The sequence below is a fragment of the Melanostigma gelatinosum genome, assembly GCF_949748355.1.
Source record: "Melanostigma gelatinosum genome assembly, chromosome: 19".
NCBI classification, from domain to species: Eukaryota; Metazoa; Chordata; class Actinopteri; order Perciformes; family Zoarcidae; genus Melanostigma; species Melanostigma gelatinosum.
Genome location: NC_136652.1, coordinates 334,062 through 359,822, shown reverse-complemented (window position 1 = coordinate 359,822; position 25,761 = coordinate 334,062). Strand labels below are relative to the sequence as shown.

General features: G+C 41.2%; 1 protein-coding gene across 1 annotated transcript; it reads right to left on the bottom strand.

Moving 5' to 3' along the window:
* Positions 1-12: 12 nt before the first annotated feature.
* On the bottom strand, positions 13-25,460 carry psmc6 (proteasome 26S subunit, ATPase 6). The gene is made up of 14 exons (XM_079290930.1): positions 25,328-25,460; positions 24,697-24,776; positions 21,481-21,520; positions 19,694-19,746; positions 17,774-17,841; positions 15,579-15,693; positions 15,232-15,319; positions 14,414-14,475; positions 14,213-14,336; positions 13,626-13,687; positions 4,324-4,444; positions 4,157-4,237; positions 540-611; positions 13-462 (listed from the first exon to the last, which is right to left on the bottom strand). The coding sequence occupies exons 1-14, from the start codon at positions 25,410-25,412 to the stop codon at positions 344-346; spliced, it is 1,170 nt and encodes a 389-aa protein (XP_079147056.1). The 5' UTR covers positions 25,413-25,460; the 3' UTR covers positions 13-343.
* Positions 25,461-25,761: the final 301 nt, after the last annotated feature.

The window sequence follows — 25,761 nt, the reverse complement described above, 5'->3', positions numbered from 1 at the left end:
TAAGAGGACAAATGTTTGATATTGGGCTGAACTGTCCCTTTAATGAGTTTGGGATCATGTAGTCAGTGAGATGCTGAATGTCAATCACACTTTAAGGTTGAGAGGAAAGACTGGTGATGAATTGAAAAACAACTTTCCATATAACGGTGTATTTTCAGTACAAGTTATTTTATCAGGTGTTCTGTGGGATGGCAGAATGATCAGCCTCTATGATGCAGGTCACGCTAACTAGTGGAAACGGGTTACTGAGTAAAAGTCACTTTGTTGGCAACTTGCGAGGATGAGGAACACAGCAAATCCATAAAAATGCAATGAAAAATATGGGAAGAGGGCTATGACAGATTTATATAGGCTTGTAGTCCAGCTTGGACTCAAGCTTCTTTGAATCCGCCACCTTCCGCACCGCTTTCATGAAGTCCTCCTGTGTGACGTACTCTCGGTCAGCGCGGATGGCAAACAAACCTGCAACAAATAAACACGTGAATAACATGGATTGAGGAAATTAATCTAATGAGGAAACTGAACGACTGATGTCCAACCTGCTTCTGTGCACACGTTTCTCAGATCAGCTCCGTTGAAACCGTCTGACAGCTTCACGATGGCTTCATAATCTGAAACGAACCAAAGACCATCACAAGAAATGTATCGTCTCTCTGTTCAGGAATTTTGTTCTCACTGCTCATAATGTCTTATCATGACAAAGTGGAAGCCCCGCCCCTCTCAAGACAGAAAAAGTCTCACAAAGTGTATGGGGTCAGCCAGATCACGTCACCCATGTGTGCTCAAACAGAAGAGAAAACAACGTATTGTTCTGTTACATGTTTATGAGATGTCAAAGACAATATCAACCCGAACCCAAAGTATTTAAAAGACTGACCATGGTAGTACACAGCAGTAGGTTTGTATACCTTACTTAAGTGTAGGGTTATCACGATACCAAAATTATGACTTCGATACGATACCTGCCATAAGTATCACGATACAATACCACAAATACGATACTGGTATATTTATCTATACTAGTAATAAATCAAACATCTGCACGGTTCCCTTTTTTACCAGCTTGTTCCTGCCCAGCTTTTTGAACACTTAACAAATGGCATTAATATTAATGTTTAACCTCTTCGCATCTTTTGAGCCTCTCATATTTCCGCTGGCTTTCAAACACAGCTGGTCTCTGTGTTGCTGCTGACTCTGCTGGCATCTGTCTGACTGTCTGTCTGTCTGTCTGTGGGAGTGGGTGGATAAACAATGCTTAATTTACTTGCATAGTGAGTTTGATATTTTCACTTCACATTTAAATGTAATTCATGGAATAATTATTTTTCCTTAACTAAAAATAAAAATAATTAGCTCAAGATCCACGGCAACCTGCGGCTCTTTGGCCTCTCTGTTGCGGCTCCCTGAGGTCCCCAACTGGCGCACCGGATCCGGAGCCAGGAACTAAAAACCCGATAGATAATTCGGAATTATACATATTGGGCACAGAGTTTAAACTTGAACCGGCGCGTCTTATTCAGCCATTACGGCACTTGTTTGGCGGTGCAGGAAACACACCGACCAATGCATTGCAAATCACATTACATGATGCAGCTCAGCCAAATCAAATCAAATATGGGTCAAATATGGGTATTCTGACAAGACTCGAGCGAGGTTTACACACACCGTGACAAAGGGGGGAGAGACGAGGAAATAGAAAGAGCAGGGAAATTGCGCTAATCGAAGAAGTTATCTCACATGACTCTCCAAAAAGAGAAACATGTTCAGAGAGAATATAATTTATAAGCAAGAATGAACAGAATATTATACGTTAATTATTCCCACAGGCAGTTAAATCCTCTACCCCTGTCAAGTGCTTTTCCCTGCAGGTGGCTAATCATGATTTTCAGACCCCCGCCCTCTGTCAACCATCAATGGATAAATCCAAAAAAAGAAAAGTCAGGAAGGAAAATAGAGTAACTCTGCGTGGACGTCTTCATTTGCTTTCACTGACAACGATGCTGACTTACTGCATGCTCCCACAACAAGCACACAGCGTTTCACATGACGTGTCACGCTGGAGATGAGCGAAAAAGAGCGATTTCTCAGCTGCTGCAGAAAACTCTCCTCTTCATAAGAGTTTGATATTGTTATAACAGGTACAATTGCAAATAAATGTCAAGAATTGTCTCTAGTCTTGTTCTATAGTTTTTGTATATATAATATAACTATATGTAAAACTTTATAAGCTGTGATATCAAATAGCTTTTGCGGCTCCAGACAAAGTTTATTTGGTGGACAATAGGGCAAAATGGCTCTTTGGATAGAAAAGGTTGCCGACCCCTGAACTAGGCTAAGGCTACTCGTGTTAGCTGTATATGGGTGAGCTTGGGGGTGTTCATGTTTATAATCACATTTGCTTACCAGTCATTCTTTGAACTCTTTGAAAAGTTCGGGGTGTCTGTCTGAAAGGTGCTTTGCCATGTTAGACGCGTTGCCTCCCTTGGTCTGTGTGGCTTTGAAACACGTTTCGCAGACGGCTCTCTGTATGTCAGTGGGGACCGTACACGGACCCCTATTTCCATGTTTGGTGTGAAACGAAAAACGAGAATATTTCCGTATTGTCGTTTTTTCGACTGAACGGTAAAACAGACTATCAAAACGTACACGGCCCTTGATGCACGTCTCCCCTGCGATCACTCGCTGTGAGTGAGGCTGCCTGTTGCGTGTGTGAACGCTGGGCAGCCCCGCCCCCTTGCAGTCAATGCCTGCAGGCAGCATTGCTTATGTAGTGTTGATTGGTGGCTGCCAAAACAGCTTAGAGGACCATTATTGCTGCCATCAAGTAGACCGGTGTTGCTTCACAGTTATTCACGAGCTCAAAGTGTCACTATGCTCCGCTTGGGAGTCAAGTGCAACAACACTGTAGAGTCCAAGATGAGGAAATTACAAGCAACCAGCATTACAACTGCAAAACTCTGACACAGATCCAACAAATGTGACCTAATGTTGAAGTAGGAGAGAACAACTGACAAAGGAAGCCAGATGTGTCCAGTACGAGGACTCCTTCAGGTAGCCCAGGCATGTCCAAAGTCCGGCCCGGGGGCCAATCACGGCCCGAGGTCAGATTTTATACGGCCCGTGCCTTCTGTCTTAAAATGCATTATTTATGGCCCGCCAGCACAGTCAAAACGGAATGAATAAATCATACAAATTCAACATGCAATTCCTATTTTTACCTCATGGTGGCAGCACCACTCTGTAACTGTCTGGCTGTTTGAAATTGGCTCTGACCCTTGAACTGTCATGGCTACGGCAAGTAAAAAAAGGAAAGTCGATAATGAGGGCCGCCGCTTCCAGGAGAGGTGGAGATCGCAATATTTTTTTCACCGAAAACCGAAACAACTGTGTCTCCCTAATTTGTCATGAGACTGTTGCCTTGTTTAAGGAATATAATGTAAAGAGACACGACGAGACCAAACGTGCTAATGCTACAACAAGCTATCAGAGAGCGTCCGTGCTAGAAAAGTGAAGCAACTCCAAGATAACTTTGCCACACAGCAGCGGTCCCTTTCACATGAAAACATCATCAAAGTAAGCTGCGGAGTGGCCGTGGTAATTGCTAAACATGACAAACCTTTTTACGGAATGTGAGGTTATCAAAGACTGTGTTATGAAAATAGCAGAAAACATAATTGCCCCGAGAAGAAGACAGAGTTTGCTAATGTTTGCCTGGCTCGTAACACTGAAGAGCTATCATCAGATACGAAGAGACAACTTGATTTTTTTCGTGAGCCTGTTTCATGTGTGTTGAATTTAAATGTTAGACAACTTTTCATCACCCTCACTAAGTCATATTTAAGATTGTCTTGAGGTGAGAATATTGATCGGTTCCTATGTAATTAGCTTTTAGATGGCTTGTTCTTTGTTATCTGACTTTCAAGATGTGAAAGAAAGGCAGAATAGTTGTTGAGATGTGTTCACACATGAATGCTTACATTTGGTTACATTGCTATTTGCTGTCATTGAAAATAAAATGATAAAATAACAATGTATGTGTATTGTTTAAAATAATGTCAGCAGGGACTGTTGGCCCTTGGGCATTTTCACATTATCAAATTTGGCCCTCTTTGAAAAAAGTTTGGACACCCCTGAGGTAGCCGTTCTGCTCACTCACCCATTTCTCCGTGCTTGGTGATGGGACTGGAGTGGATTTTGAGGATGTCCAGGCGAGCCTGTTCATTTGGCAGTTCAATGTCTGAAGAGGAGAAAAGGACGTTAGCTTGGCTGCGTGTGCCGTCAGATAACCGACACACCAATGAGCAACAGGAACAGAGATCTTACGAATTTTACGATCCAGCCTGCCGGGACGCAGCAGGGCCGGGTCCAGAGTATCAGGTCTGTTGGTGGCCATGATCATCTTGACTCTGTGCAGCGTGTCAAAGCCGTCCATCTGGTTCAGCAGCTGACAGGACAGACACACCCCAGTGTTTTATCCTCTATTCACATGGTTGCACTTATGACAACTAAAACAAGTTAATCATGTCTTGAATACAATGATAGTAAAGTGAAGTTCATTCACTCAGATGACCAGAGCTGTCCCACTGCAGACGGACTGTGCTGTACTGCATCACCTGTGTCATTGTGAATATGCTTATTGTTAACTGTATGACAGCACTGTGGTTTGCTGCTCTATATGACGCCATCATATCAAACACATTCAGGATTCATGTTCAGGCAGAACTATTACCCATACTTCAGTAAAAACAGAACTAATGGATATGATTTTTTTTAGGCCCATTTCCTTTTCCTGTTGATTAGCAACCAAAGGCATTTCTCACATGTATGGCTTAAGGCTGCACCATATACTGTCTCAGTATCCACATGCAGTCATGCAGTACACATCCTGCTAGTGGTGTAACAGACCACTGTCCATCCGTACTGATCCCCCTCACGGTTCGGCATGCATGTGAACCGTGGAATAATTTGAGTTTAACGTTAATCATCACAGTGTGAAATTAAGTTTCACTGACGATCGTTATGCGTCAATATTCAGTAAAATATGCCATCAGCATTTATATTTATAGTTTTCTAGTCGCTTAGCTTAGATAATGTTACACTATCAACAACTAATCCGCGTTTAAATCTACACGAGAACGGAGGTTCACTTCAATTACGATGCGTTAAAATGATCGTGATAAAATTATAACGTTATGTGTTCACATGTTATCTGTAAAATGTAGTGTTAGTGAGAAACTTGAATAAATCCAGTTGTTTGAAGGAGATGTTTTCACAACAACATAAATAGATATTAGAAAGGGAATTATGACTTGGCCATTTCAATTGGGTGGTTTTATGACGAAAAAATCAATAATTACTATAACAAAGTCAAAGGAGACTTAGTTTTCACTGACTTCAGAGCAGTTGAAATGATTTTTGGGACGGTGGCAAAAAACAAAATAGTCTGCAGTCTTGTAGACCAGCTGATATCATTTAAGGGGGCTTGGTCAACTAATCAATATGGATCATCAATAATCGGAAATTAGTATCAGCGGCAAAAAATCAAATGTGTTTAGGGATCTGTGAAAATTATATTTGCCCCGTTTTTTTCTTTTGTGCTGATCCGATCCGTGATTCGATCCGAACTGTGAGTTGTGTGTTCCGTTGCACCACTACGTCAGGGTACGACTTGTTTGCGCCTTGATCCTAAAAGAAAATTCTCACCAGTGTTACCACTACTTCGAGCCTCGGTTTCATTTCTACACTTTCAGCGGCACCATTTCTTGACTAGAGCACCATATTGTTTATAGATATTTAAACTGGACTTCATTAAGGGTGGAAAGCATGGTGCAGCTCTCGTGTGGCCTGTTAGTAGCTCATCGAGTCACAAGATTTTGTTTTCGCTTTATCGTATTATGACGTAATTGTTGATTGCACATTGTAATGGCAACAGCAAAAGGACACCATCTGCATTTAGACTTGTTTCCTCTGAACCCGTCTCTCACTGTGTAATTCTGTCATCCATCAGGTAGCAAGGCTCCATTCAGGGCACAAAGACCAGTGCAGTCTGTACTTATGGTGAGAAAATATTGACACCTACTCTGAACCAAGACGGCACACTCTTTGTTGCCAGGTGTTTTGGGCGCAAAAAACGTTCAGTTTTGCACCTGTGGGCTGCGGGGCCGCATAGGTTATCAATTGAAGACACCAGAGATATTACTGTTATCCATGAGATGCTCAGTTAAATATAGCTTCCCACCACCTGGTGGCGGTAATGCGTCAGTCAGTTGTTTAACAAGCTACAATAAGCGTCTACATCAGGGGTCCCCAACTGGCGGACCGGACCGGACCCAGGCCCTAAATCCGATAGATAATTAGGAATTATATACACATTAGGCACTGAGTTTATACTTTAACCGGCGCGTCTTATCCAGCCGTTACGGCACTTGTTCAGGTGCAGGAAACACACCGACCAATGCGTCTAAATCACATCAGGTGAGGCAGCTCAATAGGAGTATTCTGACATGTTTCCTGACTCGAGCGAGGTTTACACACACCGTGACACACGGGGGAGAGACGAGGAAATAGAAGAGCAGGGAAATTGCGCCGATCGAAGAAGATATCTCACATGACTCTCCAAAAGAGAAATGTGTTCAGAGAGAACATAATTTATAAGCAAGAATGAACAGAATCTTATGTTAATTATTCCCACAGGCAGTTAAATCATCTACCCCTATCAAGCGCTTTTCCCTGTGAACGCGAAATCATGATTTTCAGACCCCCGCCCTCTGGAAACTATCAATGGATAAATCCAAAAAAAGAAAAGTCACGGAGGAAAATAGAAAGTTTGACTCTGCGTGGACGTCTTCATTTGCTTTCACTGCCAACGATGCTGGCTTACCTGTATGCTCCCACAACAAGCACACAGCATGTGCTGAAGTGTCACGCTGGAGATGAGCGACAAAGAGCAGCTGCTGCAGAAAACTCTCCTCTTCATAAGAGTTTGATATCGTTATATCAGGTAAAATTGCAATAAAATGTCAAGAATTGTCTTTATTCTTGTTCTATATTTTCATAAATACAACAAACTATAGTTTTTGTGTATATATACTATAACGATATATACAACTTTATAAGCTGTGATATCAAATAGCTTTTGCGGGTCCAGACACATTTTATTTGGTTTTATTTGAAGCCTTCAAAAATAAAGAGACACTTAGCGACGAAACATCAAACGCTCGTGGGAAAGCCTGTTGGGCTTCTTGTTGTGTATGCAGGTTTACATACACATGATAAAGAAATGTCTTTGTGATCATCACATTGTATCATCTCATTTATTTGACAAGGGTTTTGCTTGTTAAACTGTAAGTGGATTTAATATAGTTATTGAATACAAATCAACCCAAGAGTGAGATCAATTAGTTCAACTAATACAGTGTTAATATTTGAATGGGCCCCGGGACACTTTGTACTTGAAAAGTTGGGCCCCGAGGTCAAAAAGGTTAAGAACCCCTGCTCTAGGTAACGTAAAAACAGGAAAAAGTTTCTCTAGAGTTTAGTTTGTCCGTTTTGGGCTACTGTAGCAACAGACGTGCAATATGGTGGACTCTGTGAAGAGGACCTGCTCCCCATGTAGATATGAAAGGCTCATTCGAAGGTAACAAGTGATTACACTAATGAAAAACAGTTATGAATATTCGATTCCATTTCTGCCAATAAATCCCCTTAAATGTTACACACTTCCTTTTAGTCCTCTAGACCTGAAACCATTCATTTGAACAGTACTATCATCCACGAGAGGGAGTTTGGTGTTTGGTTTTGTTCATCTTTAAAATGATCATACTAACTGTGTGAGAGACTGGGAAAGGTGAGCCCACTGTCTGTAATGTTAGTGTTAGCATTGACTGCAGGATCTATAGCGTTTTGGGATAAGATTGAGTGAGTCGTCAGTGATTGGACTCTTTGTTATCAGTTAACAGGTGGTGGGACTGTGTGGTGTGTAGTTTGTAATAGGCCTGTTGCAGTGTGCGTTTGGTGGTTGCCGTACAGTATTTCCGCAGAGCATTCAGCATGTTTAAATGTTTCTGTAACCTTGGGAAGTAAGTGGCCTAAAGAAAACAGGCCTATTTTCAAAGTGCCTCAGCTTAATACAGATCAGAGAGCAGTTCTAGACAACTGCAGAGGTTTAGACTCATGAATTGGAGAAAGCAGTGCTGGGACCATACGGTTGCGTTCAGAAACCTACTGAAGAAGGTTTTGTGAATCTTATCTGGCTTTGTGGGAGAAGCACTTAACGAAAAAATGAAGAGCTCATTTTACTGGAGCAGTTTAGGGTTTCTCTGCAGCAGGAGATCTTTGGAAACTAGAAAATGCATTTCCTGCTGAAAATGCGTTGGAATGCTGAAAGCTGAAATTAATCTCAAAAACATTGCTGAAAATAGATATCCAATTTAAAAGTAATTGCAAAAAGCTTAATTATTCAAAAAGTTGAAAGATTACAAATATGAAGTTATATCACCCCTCTCCTGAAAGAGCTGAACATTTTGATATTCGAACGGTTTCTGTAGCTTAAAAGAATTCCAACGGTAGTGATATTTGTTGTAGTAGTAGTAGAAGTTGTAGTAGAAGTATTATTAGCAGTATAAGTATTAGTAGCATTTGAATAAGTACTAGTTGTAGCAGGAGTGACATTTGTAGTAGCAGTAGTAGTATAAGTTGTAGTCGAGGTATTAGTAATTAGAAGTAGTAGTAGTATCAGTAGTTGTAATAGCTGTAGTAGTGGTCGTAGTATTTAATATAACAGTAGTAGTAGTAGAATAAGTGGTAGTAGTAGTAGTAATAGTAAAGTCAGTTTTTGAAGTAGCAGTAGTAGTAGTTCTAGTAGCAGTCGTACTAATAGCTGTAGTAGTATTAGTACTGGTAGTAGCAGGAATAGCAGTATTAGCAGTTGTGGTATAAGTAATAATAGTACTGGTAGTAATAGCAGTAGTGGGAGTAATAATATTTATGGTAGCAGCAATAGCAGTAGCAGTAGTAGTAATAGTAGCAACAGCAAAAGTTGAAGTAGTAGTAGTAGTAATACTAGAAATATTAGCAGTAGTAGTAGTTGTCGCAGTATTAGTAAGAGCATTCATTATTTCAACAAAAAAGCCTAATTTTGAGCTAAACGTTTAAATACAGTCAATCCATGAGGCTTTTATTTTGAAAGGGTGGGACTGGGTGGGGGAGGGAGGGGGAGAGGAGACATAATCATCATGTTTGACACATAAACGGAGGTTATTAAATGACAGGCTTCATCACAAGCAGTTCAGTTGGAATTCACTCTCTGGGGCTTTTATTTTGAAATGGGATGTGGGTATGTGTGTGGGGGGGGGGGGTGGAGGAGGCGGGAAAGACCTCTAAAGATTCCTAAGACCTGAATGACTGTATGAGAGATGTATGCCCCGTTGTTAATAATCATTAATAATTGTTACATACAGTAATAATTCTATTGATGTCAAGAATTCAGTTTCTTAAATGCTGATAACCCAAACACGCTCCTTTGCGTTCCCAACACATTTCATGGAGATAAAACAGGGAAACACCTCTCAAACAAATCATCAAAACTCCCATAACCGTAGCTCCTATTGCTCCGATATTAATAATTGAGAGGAAGGATGACTTGAGAAACAGATCGTGTAAAAATTGTGTCTGTAGTGTAAAAAATGTGGCTTAAATGGCGATCTAGAAATGGGGTACCGTGTTCTGTGGAAGATGTTTTTGAAGCAAAATTTAACATTGGTCTCTATGGAGCAGAAAGTTGGTTTTCCTCTCAATTAACGGCTTCTGTGTCAAATGTGGAAATCTGTGGGATTCCACAGTAATTTTTCTACGACAAGGACAATATTAGCTACTTCTACATCCAGAAATTATGCATGAAGAGTGAAGATTGTGGACACAGTGGCAAAATACAAATGTTTTTTTCACAAGAATCTCAAGCTGCTCTTCACTCTAGCGGTGACATCACGCACTCTAAGCTGTGCAATACACACCCATTATAAAGTCAGAAAAGGGCTGAAAAATCATAAAAGTTAAATTGCTGCAATTCAAAAAGTTTAAAAGATATCAAAAAGCTGAATCACGTGGCAATAGTTAAGGGTTTTCTCAACATTGTAAAGTTGAAATGGTGTCTGTAGCTGAAAGTTGAAGAAGTTTAAGAGGATTTGAAAATATTCTCCATAGAGATCCCATTGAAAATAAAAAGTTTAATAATTCAAAAAGTTTAAAGGTTAGAAATATGAAAAGTCATAGCACCCCTCTGGTGAAAGAGCTGGACATTTTAACAGTTGAACGGTTTCTGTAGCTTAAAATATGAAGGAGAAGAAGAGGTGGGATGGAAGAAATAGAAGTTGAACTAGAAAAAGCATTTCCTGCTGAAAATGCGTTGGAATGCTGAAAACTGAAATGAATCGTAAAAACATTGCTGAAAATAGATATCCAATTCAAAAACAAATTGCAAAAAGCTTAATCATTCAAAAAGTTTAAAGATTACAAATATGCAAAGTCATATGACACCTCTCCTACTACTACAAAGAGCTGAACATTTTGATATTTGAACAGTTTCTGTGGCTTAATATATACACACACGATTTGTTGCAGCGGTTACGTGTTGCAGCTCAGCCAATCAAATATGGGTATTCTGATAAGTTTCCTGATTCGAGTGACATTTACACACACAAGAGGAAGAGGCGAGGAAAGACATGGCAGAGCAGGACAATAGTCATGTAAGCTGCAAAAGATAAAACATAGTACAATCTCCAAATTTTCTCCCTCTCTCTCAACTGAGGTTAAAGTTGTTGACTCCAAGGAATTAGAAGCCACCTTAATGAAGCTGAAAGATCTCTATAAAAAGGCAGCAGAGAAAGATCCGTCTAGAGATTCCTGTGAGTTACTTTCTAAAGGACAGTGTTCTAGAAAAAGACATCACTTCAGTGACTCAGTTACCGTACTTTTCGGAATATAAGCCGATACCTTTTACCCCACGCTTTGAGGCGTCGGCTTATAGTCCGGTGCGATTTATATACGGATTTTTCCGTAGCTTTCCTCCGCCAACACATTTAACATGAATATTGTAATGTTCCACTTACGAGTCGGAGACAGGGTCCTTGCAAGGGGTTTATTCACAGAAACAGTCGCTCTTATTGCCGAGCAACTCCCTCGAACATTATCCGTAAAGTGTGTTTTCCACAACGACAACAACCACAACTTCCGGTTCCGGTCTAACACAACATTTACTAGCTCCCGACACAGAACAGTTGCTACCAGCAACTACCAGCAACCCCTCTGCTACCAGCTGTTACTGACAGGGTCGCTACAATATGGATGAAGTACCTTTGACCTACCTCTCACTTTAGCTTTTATTTTAATCAAATCAAAGAGGCTACAGTTAGGACAATGTTTAGAAAAGTGTAGCATTCAGCGTGTCGTAGAAAGCATTTGTCACGGAGAAAAATACCGGAAATAGGCCAGACATATTAAAATAAAGTCTGCGCAACATCATCATACCAGCCATTGTAAACACTGCAAACACAATTATACATGAACTAAGATCATATCTGGAAGATATCTAGAAGATTTGCCACAATTGTGGCAAACAATCGACGAACTATGATCGCTGTTTGGCGCTCTCACCACGGAGCATGTGGCGGATGAATACATGACACACCTGTATTCGCACTGGGCGGAGTCGATCGCACACAGCGGATGAATGCATGCTCATGATTAGACCCCGGACGGATAAAAGAGTGTCCAGCCACTGTGAGTTTCATTCATTGCACGCACCTCGCCTCGCTCGCCATGGAGAAAACCGGTACACGAAGAAATGCGTATGATGCTAGATATAAATAATAAATAGAGCTTCTGCACATTCGCTCGGCGTCATTGAATCGATGGTGAGACGCTGGAGACGCCAGACCGAAGAACTGAGCTGCTGCAAAAAGACGACAAAAGCTTTCAGAGGCAGGAAAAGCAGGTGGTCTGATCTTGAAAAAAACTCTTGAGGATTGGGTAAACACACAGAGCAGACGGTCGAGGTGTTTCCACCGTGCAAATCCGACTGAAGGCTAAAGCCCTCGCCACCGAAAAGAACATTGGAGATTTCAGAGGTGGACCGTCTTGGTGTTTCAGATTCATGCAACGAAAGGGCCTGTCGATTAGAACACGGACGACCGCTGGTCAGCAACTCCCTCCCGACTTAAAGGAAAAAATGACAAACTTCAGCGAATTCACGCGAAGACATATAACCGAAAATTCCATTGGACCAGACGACATCATAAATATGGACGAAGTACCTTTGACATTTGACCTACCTCTCACTAGGACTGTTAACAAAAAGGGTGAGTCTTCCATCACGCTCAAAACAACTGGCCATGAGAGAACGCATTTCACGTGTGTTCTGGGCTGCACGGCATCCTGACAAAAGCTTCCAACCATGGTGATTTTTAAGTGGATGACAATGCCGGGAAAGAAAAATTCCCGAAAGGAATCGCCGTGAAAGTGAACAAGAAAGGGTGGATGATAGAAAGCGTAATGAAGGAATGGCTGACGGAATGCTACGCGAAGCGAACAGGGGGATTTTTTCACAGAAAAAAGGCATTGCTAGCTTTGGACAGCATGAGAGCCCACATAACAGATTCTGTTAAAGCAGCCATCAAGACGACAAACTCTATTCCAGTTGTGATTCATGGGGGCACAACAAAGTATTTGCAGCCCCTTGACATTAGTGTGAACCGTTCATTTAAGGTGGCACTCCGAGTTCAGTGGGAGGCTTGGATGACGGACGGAGAGAAATCCTTCACAAAAACTGGCCACATGAGAAGAGCAACTTTTTCTCAAGTCTGCCAGTGGATCCTAACAGCGTGGAGCAGTGTGAAAGAATCCACCATCACCAACGGGTTCCGAAAGGCTGGACTGCTGCGAGATGAGGACAGCGCAAGCTCAAGGGCGGATTTGCCTCGGGAGCAAAGTGACACTGAGGGTGCAGGCGAAAGACGGACTGCAAGCACGAACGAAGCAATTCTGAGGCTGTTTAATTCCGACACTGAAGAAGAGGACTTCAATGGTTTTAGTGCACAGGAGGACGAAGGCGATAGCGATCAATCGCGATCCAGCCACTTTCCGGCTCGGATCAGAGGGATTACCGGTACCGTAAGCCACTTCCCGGCTTGGACCTGTGCGGAGCACGTGGAGACGCCTCCTAGTTGACTTATTACCGTTTTTTCCAGTTCTACAAAACTTCTACAGTTCTACAAAACTTGTTCAAGAGTTTTTTAGTGTGCGTGTTTTTGTGTGCGTGTTTTTGAGTGAGAGAAATAAATCATCTTGGTTTGCAATATAACTCTGCTGTCCTGAGTCTGCATTTGGGTCCTTGAACACACCACATCATGAACCGGTAGGTATGTCTGTATGAAGCATGAAAAGATATACGGTACAAAGGTGGATACAAAGCTATATTATATTCTCTAATGCTAATCGCTAATGCTAATCGCGGGTAGCATTTCGGCTTATAGTCCGATGTGGCATATATTAGGAAATATTCAGTTTTCTTCTCAAAATTAGCAGGTGGGGCCTATATACCGTTGCGACTTATAGTCCGGAAAGTACGGTACCTCCATCAAAGTCCTCTGGATCTCTCTGTCAGCAGAAGTTCCCTCAGAGAAACGACGGCCGCCTACAGGGAACACACAAACATGACGAGCATTCGGTGATGATTCCCAACACACAGGCTGGCAGGTCCCAACTGAAGTATTTAAACCCCAAGAGAAGAATCTGAACCACTGTATGTATATGCAGTGCAAATAGGACTGCAATATCCTATTTCTAGTGTGTATTCAGTGTTTATATTGTTCCATTTGTTCTATTTTATTCGTGTTGTTATGTTGTATATTCTAGTAATGGGTCTAATTGGATCCTGGGCTTCGAGGGAATTCAAATTCAATGAAGAAAAACACAGGTTTCGTATCTTGATATCCATTTTTCCATCTTGACGAGGCGTTAGCATGAGCTAACATCAGCAACAAAGGCTGCCTACAAGATTCAGCTGCTTCACAATAAAAGCAGATTTGTAGAGCTTTGATTGTAACTTTATGCAGAGTAGATGAGAAAATACATATACCCTTAAAAGAACAAACCCTAACCGAAAATTCTAAAGCCCTAGGAAAGACAAAAACTACACCAGATCCTCAGTGTTACTCACCGATGGCATCAATCTCATCCATAAAGATGATGCAGGGCTGGTGGTCTCTGGCATAGTTGAACATCTCTCTGATCAGCCTGGCGCTCTCACCGATGTACTTGTCCACGATGGAGCTGGACACCACCTGTAGCGCACACACACGCAGCATCAGCTGACTGACTACAGCGTAGCAGTCCGACCTGACACGGCGCTGACACTCACCTTGAGGAAGTTACAGTCCAGCTGACTGGCCACCGCTCTGGCAAGAAGAGTCTTCCCAGTACCTGTTACAGACGGAATCTGTCATCAACACCAGATACAGATCCAAACGCATGATCTAAAACTATACAACACTTAAAAGATATTTGTGTCATAAAATTCATATGCAAATAGGTTCACAAAGGGCTTAGTGTCTCAGAAACAAATAGTCACCGATTGTTAGCCTTCTAAGTAATAATAAATCAATTTTCTATCGCGCTTTTCTAGTTCATGGTCGCCGTGGTGAAGTAAATAATGCAATCACAGCAAAGGCTCTGCCAGTGGTTGCTGCGCTTGGTCGTGCACCTCTGAACTTTAGTATCTAGGCGCACTCGATTGGAACTGTCAGACATGACAGACAAATATTCACTGATAAAAACACTATAAAACATGTCAGATTTTACAAAGTAGGCCAATTTTGTTTTTAGCAGCTTTAGAAATAGGAGGACTTAAAAAAAAATCTATATTTGAGTAAATATTTTGCAGCCAAATCAAATTGTTTACAGAATTTTCAACCTTTGTGTCTTTATAATGCATTTCATACTTTTTTCTTCAAAGGCCTTGTATAAAGGTGATAAAAGTAGTCCATAAATATGAAATATTATATATAAATATATAAAATAATTACAATCCTCTGCTGCATTGTGGAGGTTGGTTTATGGCTTTCTGCCAGTTACACTTGTTGTCTTCTTGCTTCTTCGCAGTACATGCGTTTGTACACCCTCTGGTGTTTCGGAGAATATCAAGCTTAAAGACGGGTGTTATTTCGCTGGACCACTGACCTGGAGGCCCGTAGAGCAGGCAGCCTTTAGGGGGGATGATGCCCACTCTCTGGAAGAGCTCAGGGTTGGTCAGAGGCAGCTCAATCACCTGTCACCAGATAACAGCAGCATTGTTTTGGATTCAATTGACAGAAATTTAAATCTAAATATATCATCTTGTCTTAATGCCTTCACAACAGTATCCCTCCAACCAACACACAACTGTTAACTCCTAACACATATGGGAGCCTCTGTTCAATTTAAAACACACACATCACATTTCACAATGTGAGTAACATAATATATTTTTTTTAAAAGAACAAAAGATAATAATAATGAAAAAATTTGAATTGCTGGCTTTGTTGTACCTCTCTCAGCTCACGGATCTGTTCAGACAAGCCTCCAATCTCAGAGTAGGAGACGCTGCCCGGGTCCTCGTGGGACATGTTGTAGACCAGAGGGTCCACCTCTCTGGGCAGGTACCTTGGACAGAACAGGATACACATTATGAGCAGACGGCAGGGCTGTCAGAATAAACGCACTATTGACATGTGTCAACAAGGGCTATGTTCACATTCTTCTTTTTTTTAATTCTTTGTAATGGAAGCGCTGCATATTTCCACTATGCTACAACCACAACAGTGTGAAGAGGCGCTGAGCGTGTGGGGTTTTTCTGGACACTGAGAATTTAAAAACTCGTTAGCCTTCCCTTCATCCAGAGCAGGTACTCTACCATGTGCCAATGTTTTAACTTCTGCGGATATTCAGTAGCATAGCAACTAGATGCAACCAAAGCATCTCGGCTGATAAAACCACTGGGCCTGATTGCCCTTCTGTGTTCTGCATTAAGTTATGCAATAAGTTAACTCAACTTTGAAAACTGCCATATTTTTTCATTTAAAAACAACGATACAGCTAATAATTGACCAACAATAAAGCTTATTTATGAAATAAATCTGAAATCAGGATGAATAAAATTATTTGCAAATAAAAAGGCAATAATACCACATATCTCGCTGTTGAGCTAATCTTTATCACTGCAGGGAAATTCCTATACGTGGCCGCTCTAGCACACACCCATCACCAGCTGTGTATGTATATGGTTTACTCTTCATCATGCCACTTTTACTTCCATATTTTGAGGAACGTTTACAGCTTTACGAGTGCAAAAATGCAAAAAATGGATGGTTCATTATATCTTGCATTCTTGGAAGTCACTTCTTGATATTCTTTTGGTGTGGCGAGAAAAACATACAAATATTTACACTAAAAAAATGGTTCATAAGCTGCAATTCTTTCTGCAAGGCACGCAAAAACTTGCAGATGCTCAATAAGTAGCCTACACAAAGATAAGAAAGTATTACTTCAATACTTTCCCTTTTCTGTAGCGCGTAAATAAATAATTAATTAAAACATTGTCCTCCAGGGAAAGGAGCAGTAGCAGTATTTTACACTGATCAGGAAGGAGTCAGGATCTGGGTGGCTTACCACCTCAGCTTAATTATTTCCTGGAGCAAACCCTGACATCCATGAAGGATAATTATGACAGGAAACTGAGTAGATGCTTCAACCCCATATTGACTATAATGCAGTGGCTGGCCGTGCATTTTATACCTGGGCCTTCACTGCTGTCCTGCAGCTGAAACACCTGATTATGACGCCACAGCTACGGTTATTATTTGTTTCGTGTAAAAATTAAGCTCAACACCTATGAATACACTAACTGCAGAGTGCAGATACACGAATACACCTAAAGTGCGTCTCCTCTCTGCTCTGACTGCAGCTGGGACTGCTGCACGAGAGAGAGTCCGCCTGTGAGTGGTTTGGGGCAGCTCACGGCAGCTCCCGCTGCTCGTTCACGACAGTGCAGAACGGTACGTGCTTTCACGTCAGAGTCAAACCACCAGAAGTCTCCAACACCAGAACAAGTCGCTAGATTTGTCGCTAGTAGCTTTTGACAAAAAGAGTCTCCAAGAAGGTTCGTAAAGTCGCCAGATTTAGTGAGAAAGTCGCCAAGTTGGCAACACTGGCACCGACTAAATATGTCTCCAGAGCAACATTGGACATAACAATGGTTCCCATCACATATAAAACCAAACAAAATCCATCTTCATAAAATCAAGTTGTACAAATAATAATATATAAACATGTTAAAGCTACTGCAGATGTAAAAACAAATGCATTTAACTTACCAAAGCTTTTACACAGGAAAAGGTCATAAAAGGTATTTTTCCATATCCATATAAAATAAATGACTTACTGACTACAAGGAACATAATATCTTTTTATTGTTTCCTATGAATTACATAGAGTGTGGCTGGTCCACCAATCATAGTCTAACTAAATCCTGTGGGAAACACTGCACCCATGTCCTTTGATAATAGCTGACAAGAGAGATTGAAATAGCAGCCTGAATGACTAACACAACTATGAGCCCAGTGTGGTTAGAGGTGTAGACGGTAAAGTAAAAAATACACTGTGTGGCATATCCGCTCCGCTAACGGATCGCATCCGTTCAGTCTTCTATGTAGCCTGAAGGTTAAAGTAAGTAAATCCAGCCTACCTCATTATAGTGAGTGTGGTCATGTCCAACGCCACTCTGGTGCCTGGCTTCAGCTGGGACTTGTCCAACTGCAATGAAAGCCACCATAGATTAGTGTTCACCTTCTTAAGACTGAGGTTGAAAATGAGTTAAAATTTAGTTATTTTTGTTCTATCCAGAAAAAACACCATCAATCAACAATTTTGATTTGTAAAAATAAATAAATGCTATAAAAAAAAACTGATGGACAAAACAATGCGTCTGTAAATGTATATGCAGATGCGGCAGATATGTAAATTTTTGAATGGGCCAAAAACAGACACAATAGTAGAGGTACTTTGATTGCATTACAGTCCTGCTCATTTTCAAGTCAATGTCTCTCAGTACATGAAAGAGTTTTCCACTGAATTTCTATATTTTATTACAACCTAGAATTTAAATTGATTCTTATTGGATTCATGCCATGGACCTTTACTAAATGGTCAAAATTGGTAAAGTTAAGCGGAAAAAATATATAAAAATAAATATAAACATCCTGCTTCCACGAAATGGAAACATTTCGAGTTAAGTAAACAACAAACGGGTCGTTGACAGAAAAACTACAGTTTGTAGGCTGCAGAAGATTTATTAACTGAAAGCTGTCAGGGCATGAATCAATGATCTGTTGATCTTACCGAATCAAGACTCCATCGCCTAACATTAGCATAGCCCTACGTGCTGAAAAAATGTTAGAAACATAGATTTAGAGAATGGTGACCCCCCCCCCCCCCCCCAATTGTACACAGGTGGACTTCATTAACTAATTATATGATTTTTTGAAGATAGTTGGTCGGGATGGGAATCTCTAGGCACCTCACGATTTGATTTCAAAGGGCTACGATGCGATTATAAAACAATTGATTCTTCTTGATGCATCAAACTTTTTCGAGACATTATTCATAATCGGTGGCTCAAGCTCAGCCGCTCTCACCAAAACTCCGCCAGTATTTAGTCTAGTTTAGAATGCGAACAAGATGCATGTTCAGGGGCAGCTGTAAGGAATGGACAGCCCGGTGTCACAGAATTGTTACAGCCCATCATAACGTGAATTGAGTTTGACATTTCCGATTATTGAGTTTTCTACATCGAGTCATAATCGTTCATGAGGATCCCGATGCATCTAAGAATCGGAAACCAATTTTATTAATTTTGTGTCGGTCCATTACATAAAATCCACATATATAACCTTATATTCCAGGTTCCACCTTAAGTCAACCATGGTCAGAATTATGATGGACAGTTAAAAACAAAGTATTAAATCTATGATGCAGAAACATAGATACTGTCTGTATTTTTTGCATATATTCCTCTGTATTGTTAAAACCTGGTGCCTACAGCAGGTGAAAAACAATTGGGGACATTTATCAGACTTCTCACAGCTGTGGGACACTAAAGGTGTCATACATGGATGTGTATAAGAAGTGGACGTAGTTGTTGTGACATCACACAAGTAGTTTGTGAACAGCTGGTTTCGAAGCCTCAAGTCTGGCATTTTGGCTGTCGCCATCTTGGATTTTGTTGCAACAAGTAACAGAAAGTGACCATATTTAGAATGCAGACTGTCGTGGAGACGCTGTTCATGGCGCTGGTAGAGACCTGTCAATCACAAGGTAGCCCCGCTCCAAAGCATACTCCGCTTTATGGTCTATTTGACTCTAAAAGGGACCATCATTTACAAAATGATCATCATGCTTTACTGAAGACTTGTAACTTGCGATTGAGCATGATGCTTTACTGAACCTTTGGGTCCAGACACAAATATTTGCAGGCAAGTTTGTATTAATTTTGTTTGCATAAATGTCTATCAGTCTTCTGAAAATGACAACCAAATATGTAACCATAAAAGCCGGCAACACACAAATAAGAGAAGCTAATACACATTGGCATGTGTTCACCACCTACCTGTCTGCGGCATCCAACCACATATCTGGGGCCGTTGGTGGCCTTGACAATGACTGGAATAAAAAAAAAAAAATACATTAGCTTTACAGGTCTGGGCTAATCAGTCTGACGTGTCACAGTTAGAGGCTGTCATTAGTCATTTTCCATTGGCTGCCAAGCTTCAAGAGGGTGGATCTTGCGTAACATGAGCCTGCCACAGAGCAGTTGAAGGAGCGAAGCCAAAATGGAGGAAAAAGTGTGGACAGAGTGGAAACAGGAGAGTGGCGTGTTGCTAGCGGTGCCACGGACCATTCTTGATCCGTACAGGATCCCCCCTCACGGTTTGGCACGCATGTAAGCCGCGGATGAATTACTCCGTTTAACGTTAACCATAACAGTGTGAAAAAACATTTTACTGAGAATCGTTATTCGCATAATTATGCTTTTCAAGTTGCCGATCTCTTTGTAAACAACCAATCCGTGTTTAACATGAACAGGTAGGTGGGCGCACCGCTAAAGGCTACAGTGAATAAGAGTATTGGGCGAATGTAAATTATAACGTTATCATGTACTCTTATAAAATGTGGTGTTAGTGAGAAACTTGAATAAATGCAGTTTTTTTAAAGATGTTTTCACAACATTAATAGATACGAGAAGGAATTATGAGCCGTTTACATTAGTTCTAAGCAGATTATTATACATCATTAAAACCACTAGTGACATGATTTACATTAATCAAAAATCTTTTATTTTTATCTTTAATTTCCTTATTATTTGAATTGTGTGTTTTTATGAAGAAAAAACCCCATCAAAAATTACTTTAACAAAGTAAAAGGACAACATTTAGTCTTAAAAATTGTCTGGAGCCTTGTAGACCAGCTGTTATAATCAAACAACAAAGGGATCTGTATCTGCCAATATGGATCATCGGTGGGGGAAAAAAATGATCAGGGATCTAAAAAGGTTACATTTACCCCGTTTTTTCTTTGGTGCTAATCCGATCCGTGATTAGGGTTGGGTATCGTTTACGTTTTTTCCGATAACGGTGCTAAAACGATACTTTTAAAACGATGCCGGTGCCTAAACGGTGCCTGAACCTTAACTGTATACTACAAACTACACTATAAGTATACTATAAATATAAATGAATACAAAACACTTGGCTTCAAACTTTTTAACTATGAACAATATGTTAACTGTTAACAGTTTACTTAAATAAATACAAAACACACTCTGTACACACACTACAGCTTCAAACTTCAGCAATTATTTTGCAGAAATATGAGCATATTTTCCTTCTCTGGCAAAATACGACACGTCTCATGACTTATTTTATCAGTTGGTGGCGGTAATGCGCCAATTCGTCGTTTGCCAACCGCCAGTTGTCTCAAAGAAGAAGAAGAAGCTTTCACGTGCCTGTGTTTGTGTTTGTGCCTGTGCTTATGAGCCGCAAGTACCCCGTTGCAATAATACTATGAGTGAGGAGCGGAGGACCGAGTCCTGCTGCCAGGACGGAGTCATCAGAGTAGTGTAAAAAAAAGTATTTCAATCGGCTCAGGCACCGAAAGGAAGCACTGAAATCTGCGTTGCGTTTCAGTCCGGGAGATACCGGCCGTATAGGAACCGGTGCCATATTGGCACCGAGTTTCGGTACCCAACCCTATCCGTGATACGATCTTAACCATGTGTTTTAAGATACGTTGCACCGATACATTTTGCAGATGAACACAGAGCAATATTTTGTTGAAATTATTTTGCTGGTACTACCTGCTGTACTGTGACAATTGTAAATGTTCCAATAAACTTACATTTCTCCTCAGTCAGCTGTTTGAGCACTTCTCCAACAATCTGCAGGGAACGAGGCACAGATGTAGTTAGTAGAGGCAGATTTGATTCACTCCCTCCTGTTTTTCTAATTAGGTCCTTTCCACTGTCTTCACACACTGAACCCTCTCCTTTCTCTTTACTGAGACACTCTGACCGACATCTCGTAGATCTCATAGACCCACAAGTGTAAGGCTGGATGAAAGATGTGTGATAAACATTCAGATAAAAATATGCATTACATACCACATATGTTTTCAATAATATCCTGTTTTATAGAAATCTGTTCTCACTATTGTCAGAAAAGTTATAAAGCCAACTTCGTGTCTCCTCTAGACAAGTGGTCCCCAACCACCGGGCCGCGTGTCATTTGGTACCGGGCCGCACAGAGAGTAAATATTATATTATTTCTGTTTTATTGATTATCAGTCTGAAAGAAGTTTTATTTTGAAAAATGACCGGATTCTCTCGCAATTTCCTCCTCCTGTGGCTCTTGATACATGTCAAGACGCTTGTCTCGGTCACGTGACCTCAAAAAGTAAGCCCGCAAACTAGCGAAAATTAGTAAATAACTTGTGGAGAGCTTCTTTGCAATGGGGGAAAGGCCCACTAAGGAGACAGAAGAAGAGCCTACAACTTCCAAGAAAATGAAAGCTTCATTTAACAGACAATATCAGGAGTCTAATTAAATATCAGGAGTAATTCTGACGTGCCAAGCCCGCTCTGCAGAATATGTGGTGACAGAAGATCAGCTGCTGAAGATTGTAAATGACGGTGGCCTTAAAAGTATGTTTGAGACAACAACTCTGCTGGTGTTTTGGATTAAAATCAAGGCTGAATATCCTGAGATCGCCACTAAAGCACTGAAAACCCTGCTTCCATTTCCAACATCCTCTTTGTGAAGCGGGATGTTCTGCAGTGACAGCAACCAAAACAAAATTACAGAGTAGACTGGACATAAGGAACACACTTCGGGTGTCATCGTCGCCCATTACCCCCAGATGGGACCGTCTCGTTGCAGAGAAACACGCTCAGGGCTCCCACTGATTCAGCGTTGTGAGTTGTATTTATTTATGCATTTTATATTTGTTTTCATGCCGATCATATCATTTAATTTAGTCGTGTTTATCCGCCACACCTTGAAGGCCGGTCTGTGAAAATATCAGAATCAGAACCGTTTATTGCCATGGTATGTTGAACATACAAGGAATTTGACATGACGGGAGGTGCATAACATTTGACAACAATCAACAGTGCAAAGTAGAAATACATTCAATTTACAGAAAATATAAAGTAAAATATAAAATAAAGTGAAATATAAAATAAAATAAAGTGCACAAATGAACAGATAACAGGACTATAAACCAGTGAGATGTAAGTGTAGTGTGAAAGTGTTGAGTGTAATAGAAGGGATGTGCAGGGGAGTGACCGGTAGGAGTTTGTCCTGGGGATGACAGAGTCAGTGGGGGTCCCGGGCTCTGTTAATGAGCCCAACTGCCGACAGGAAGAAACTGTTGATGTGTCGTGAGGTCTTGGTCCTGATGGACCTCAGCCTCCTACCAGATGGAAGGGGCACTAACAGTTTTTGACAAGGGTGAGGGGTCGGCTACGATCCTTCTTGCTCGCTTCACATTGTCTTATATGAAACCTGTCCGTGACACAAAAAAGGGTGGGGACCTCTGCTCTAGACCAGCGGTTCCCAAACTTTTTAGGCCACGCACCCCCTTCTACATCCCGACCGGCTTCACGCACCCCCAACCCCCCCCCCCCCCCCCACACACACACACACCTTAAAAAAAAAAAAGCAACAGAGCCGCATAAAAATCGGACGAATGAGAGAACAGTTTGCTCGCGCGTGGCGTTTGTTTTCGTGCCTTCGAAAAGGTAACGGACGTAACGTTACGAAGGTAACGGACGATTGGCCAGATTGGCCACATCTGTAGGCTCGTCTACTTGCAGAGAGTAAAACTCACTCTTCTTCACGCGACCGACCAATGTAGCCAGGATGTCTTCGGACAAAGCATCGATGCGCGCGACAGTGTTGTTGGACACCGGGATCACGTCCAACTTTTTCGCTTCTCTCTCTCCAATCATACATTCCACCATCTCTTTAACATTTTTCCCTCTCCACCACCGCCTCTCCTCCCTATTACGCGGTCAGAATACGACCACAACACGCCGCCTGTCTCCGGCAGAAATGCGCTCATCCACGCACGGGAACAACACCGAGTTGTAATATATACCTCCATAACACCCCGCCACTCTCGGCTCATACCTCCCCAGCAACGAGGCACATCACCCGGTCACAATACCTCCAGAATGTCCCCCGGGTGAAATCCGGGACTTGGTTTTATGGTTCCGAGTGGCGGCGCTCACTCGTTGGCGCTGGGACGCGAGGTCTCCAGCCGCCCCCGCCGTGAGGCACCCGATCGTCAGGTCTTCAGCCCTCGGAACAGGCCGCGGGTCAATAACTTGTGGGTAGCGGGGTAGACGCGAGGCAGATCACAGAAAAATAATAAAGACTAGAGTACAGCAAAGATATGTTGATGAGAAACGTATTTGTACGTCAAACACAAACGTAATCAGGGAGAAAATACGTTCGTGGTAAAACGTAATTGAGAATGCATTTTAGTTTTGGGGGAACGTAATTTTTAGGAGACAGGACTGCACCGCCATTACATTTTTCCTCTCGCGCACCCCCTAGAGGCAGCTCGCGCACCCCCAGGGGTGCGCGCACCCCACTTTGGGAATCCCTGCTCTAGACTATAAAGAAGGATTTGATTGGTCTTTAACAGCACGGTTAATCCTGATAGGCCAGATAGAATTTAAGGGGGCTTGGTCAACGCATTTATAATCGTGAAGCTGCTTATCTGGCAGCAGAATATAATAATCCTTTTCAATGTCAATGAAAATGAAAGCAGTATTGTGTGAGGAACTTCACAAAAACACAGAATCAATCACTTCAGATTCTGAGACAAGAAATTGCTACCATAGTGATTATTTTTTACTAATGATGAATTTAACAATTCTTTTCTAAATGGTCATGTCTCCAAAATTTAATTTATGCCAGTGACTGCCTGTCATTGTGTTGATATACAAAATAAAATTTCAGTCTATTGTTGAAACAACTTGAATTAATCCCTTCATTGAGATCCCAGAGGCTAAAATGTTAACGAGTTACAAACAATAAATATTCTTACCTGACCAACACTTTGCAGAGCCTTCAGGTCATTTTCTGATTTCTCGTACTGTTTAGTTTGTTCTCTCAGTTGTTCTCTTACTAGAAAACAAAGGAGGCCAGAATATGTTGATTCTAGTTTTTTGTTATCAAACACCAAAATTCAGTCAAGAATGAAACTGTTCGTTACAGCTAAGGGTGGAAGTTGTGGTCACACTGTCAAACAAACATGCCTGATAATGGAAGTTAACGTTAGCTGGTCAAAGTTAGCTTCACGTAAATGTCGTAATTACGTTAACAGATAATTAGGACATAAGTTACATACATTATGTGTATCGAAATAATGGCTACAAAGGCTATGGTTCACTTAATTTTAGAAGTTATTAACCTAACGTTAGTTACTGCTCGGCATAGCATTTTTCTTACAATTGTTAGTCTACTTACAGTTAACGTTACTTCTTAGCTAAGATAGCACTACTAGCGTTAACCGGCTTAGCACTACATTCATTTCTATGAGCATGCTAACTGCATGACAAAGCACTAGCTAGCTGGCCAGCTAGCTGATGATGGCTACCCAATCATATTTATGTTATCGAAACATACAAGATGCATTTCTGTAACTCCACAAACGTGAAAATAAAATAGCCTCTTACATTCTTTTAACCTCCCGTCAATTTCTTTGTGTTCGAGTAATTTTTTCCTGTAGTCTTGCAGTGCCTTCTCCCTTGTGTCCGCCATGATGCCCCACTGTATGCTGGGAAACTGCCGCGTCACAACAGTGTCCGCCCCGTCCCTGACTCTTTGCTACAGTGTGCAGATCTGTAACGATAACAAGTCTGCTGAGTGACATAAAATAAATAAACAGGAAGTCACAGAAATAGTTATATCCTGTTAGATCTGTAGGCTACTTGTAGTTTTTCTCGCTCGGATGTATTCATATGCGTTTGTAAATATATTGTAGGAGCTATTTATTAGTTAGTATTAGCTAGTATTTAAGTTATTTTATTCATAAGTAGTATAGTTTAATTATTCTAGATGTTTGCTTATTTAGGTTAGATTGTTTGTTTTATATATTAAGATTCTCATT

What these genes read in the sequence shown, in the direction of transcription:
- psmc6 (XM_079290930.1), bottom strand. Translation starts at nt 25,412, where the DNA reads ATGGCGGACACAAGGGAGAAGGCACTGCAAGACTACAGGAAAAAATTA. An exon ending in TGGTTGGATGCCGCAGACAG is followed by an intron (nt 17,842 to 19,693) that starts GTAGGTGGTGAA and finishes CTTTCATTGCAG; the next exon opens with TTGGACAAGTCCCAGCTGAA. An exon ending in CAGGCTGGATCGTAAAATTC is followed by an intron (nt 4,238 to 4,323) that starts GTAAGATCTCTG and finishes TCTCCTCTTCAG; the next exon opens with ACATTGAACTGCCAAATGAA.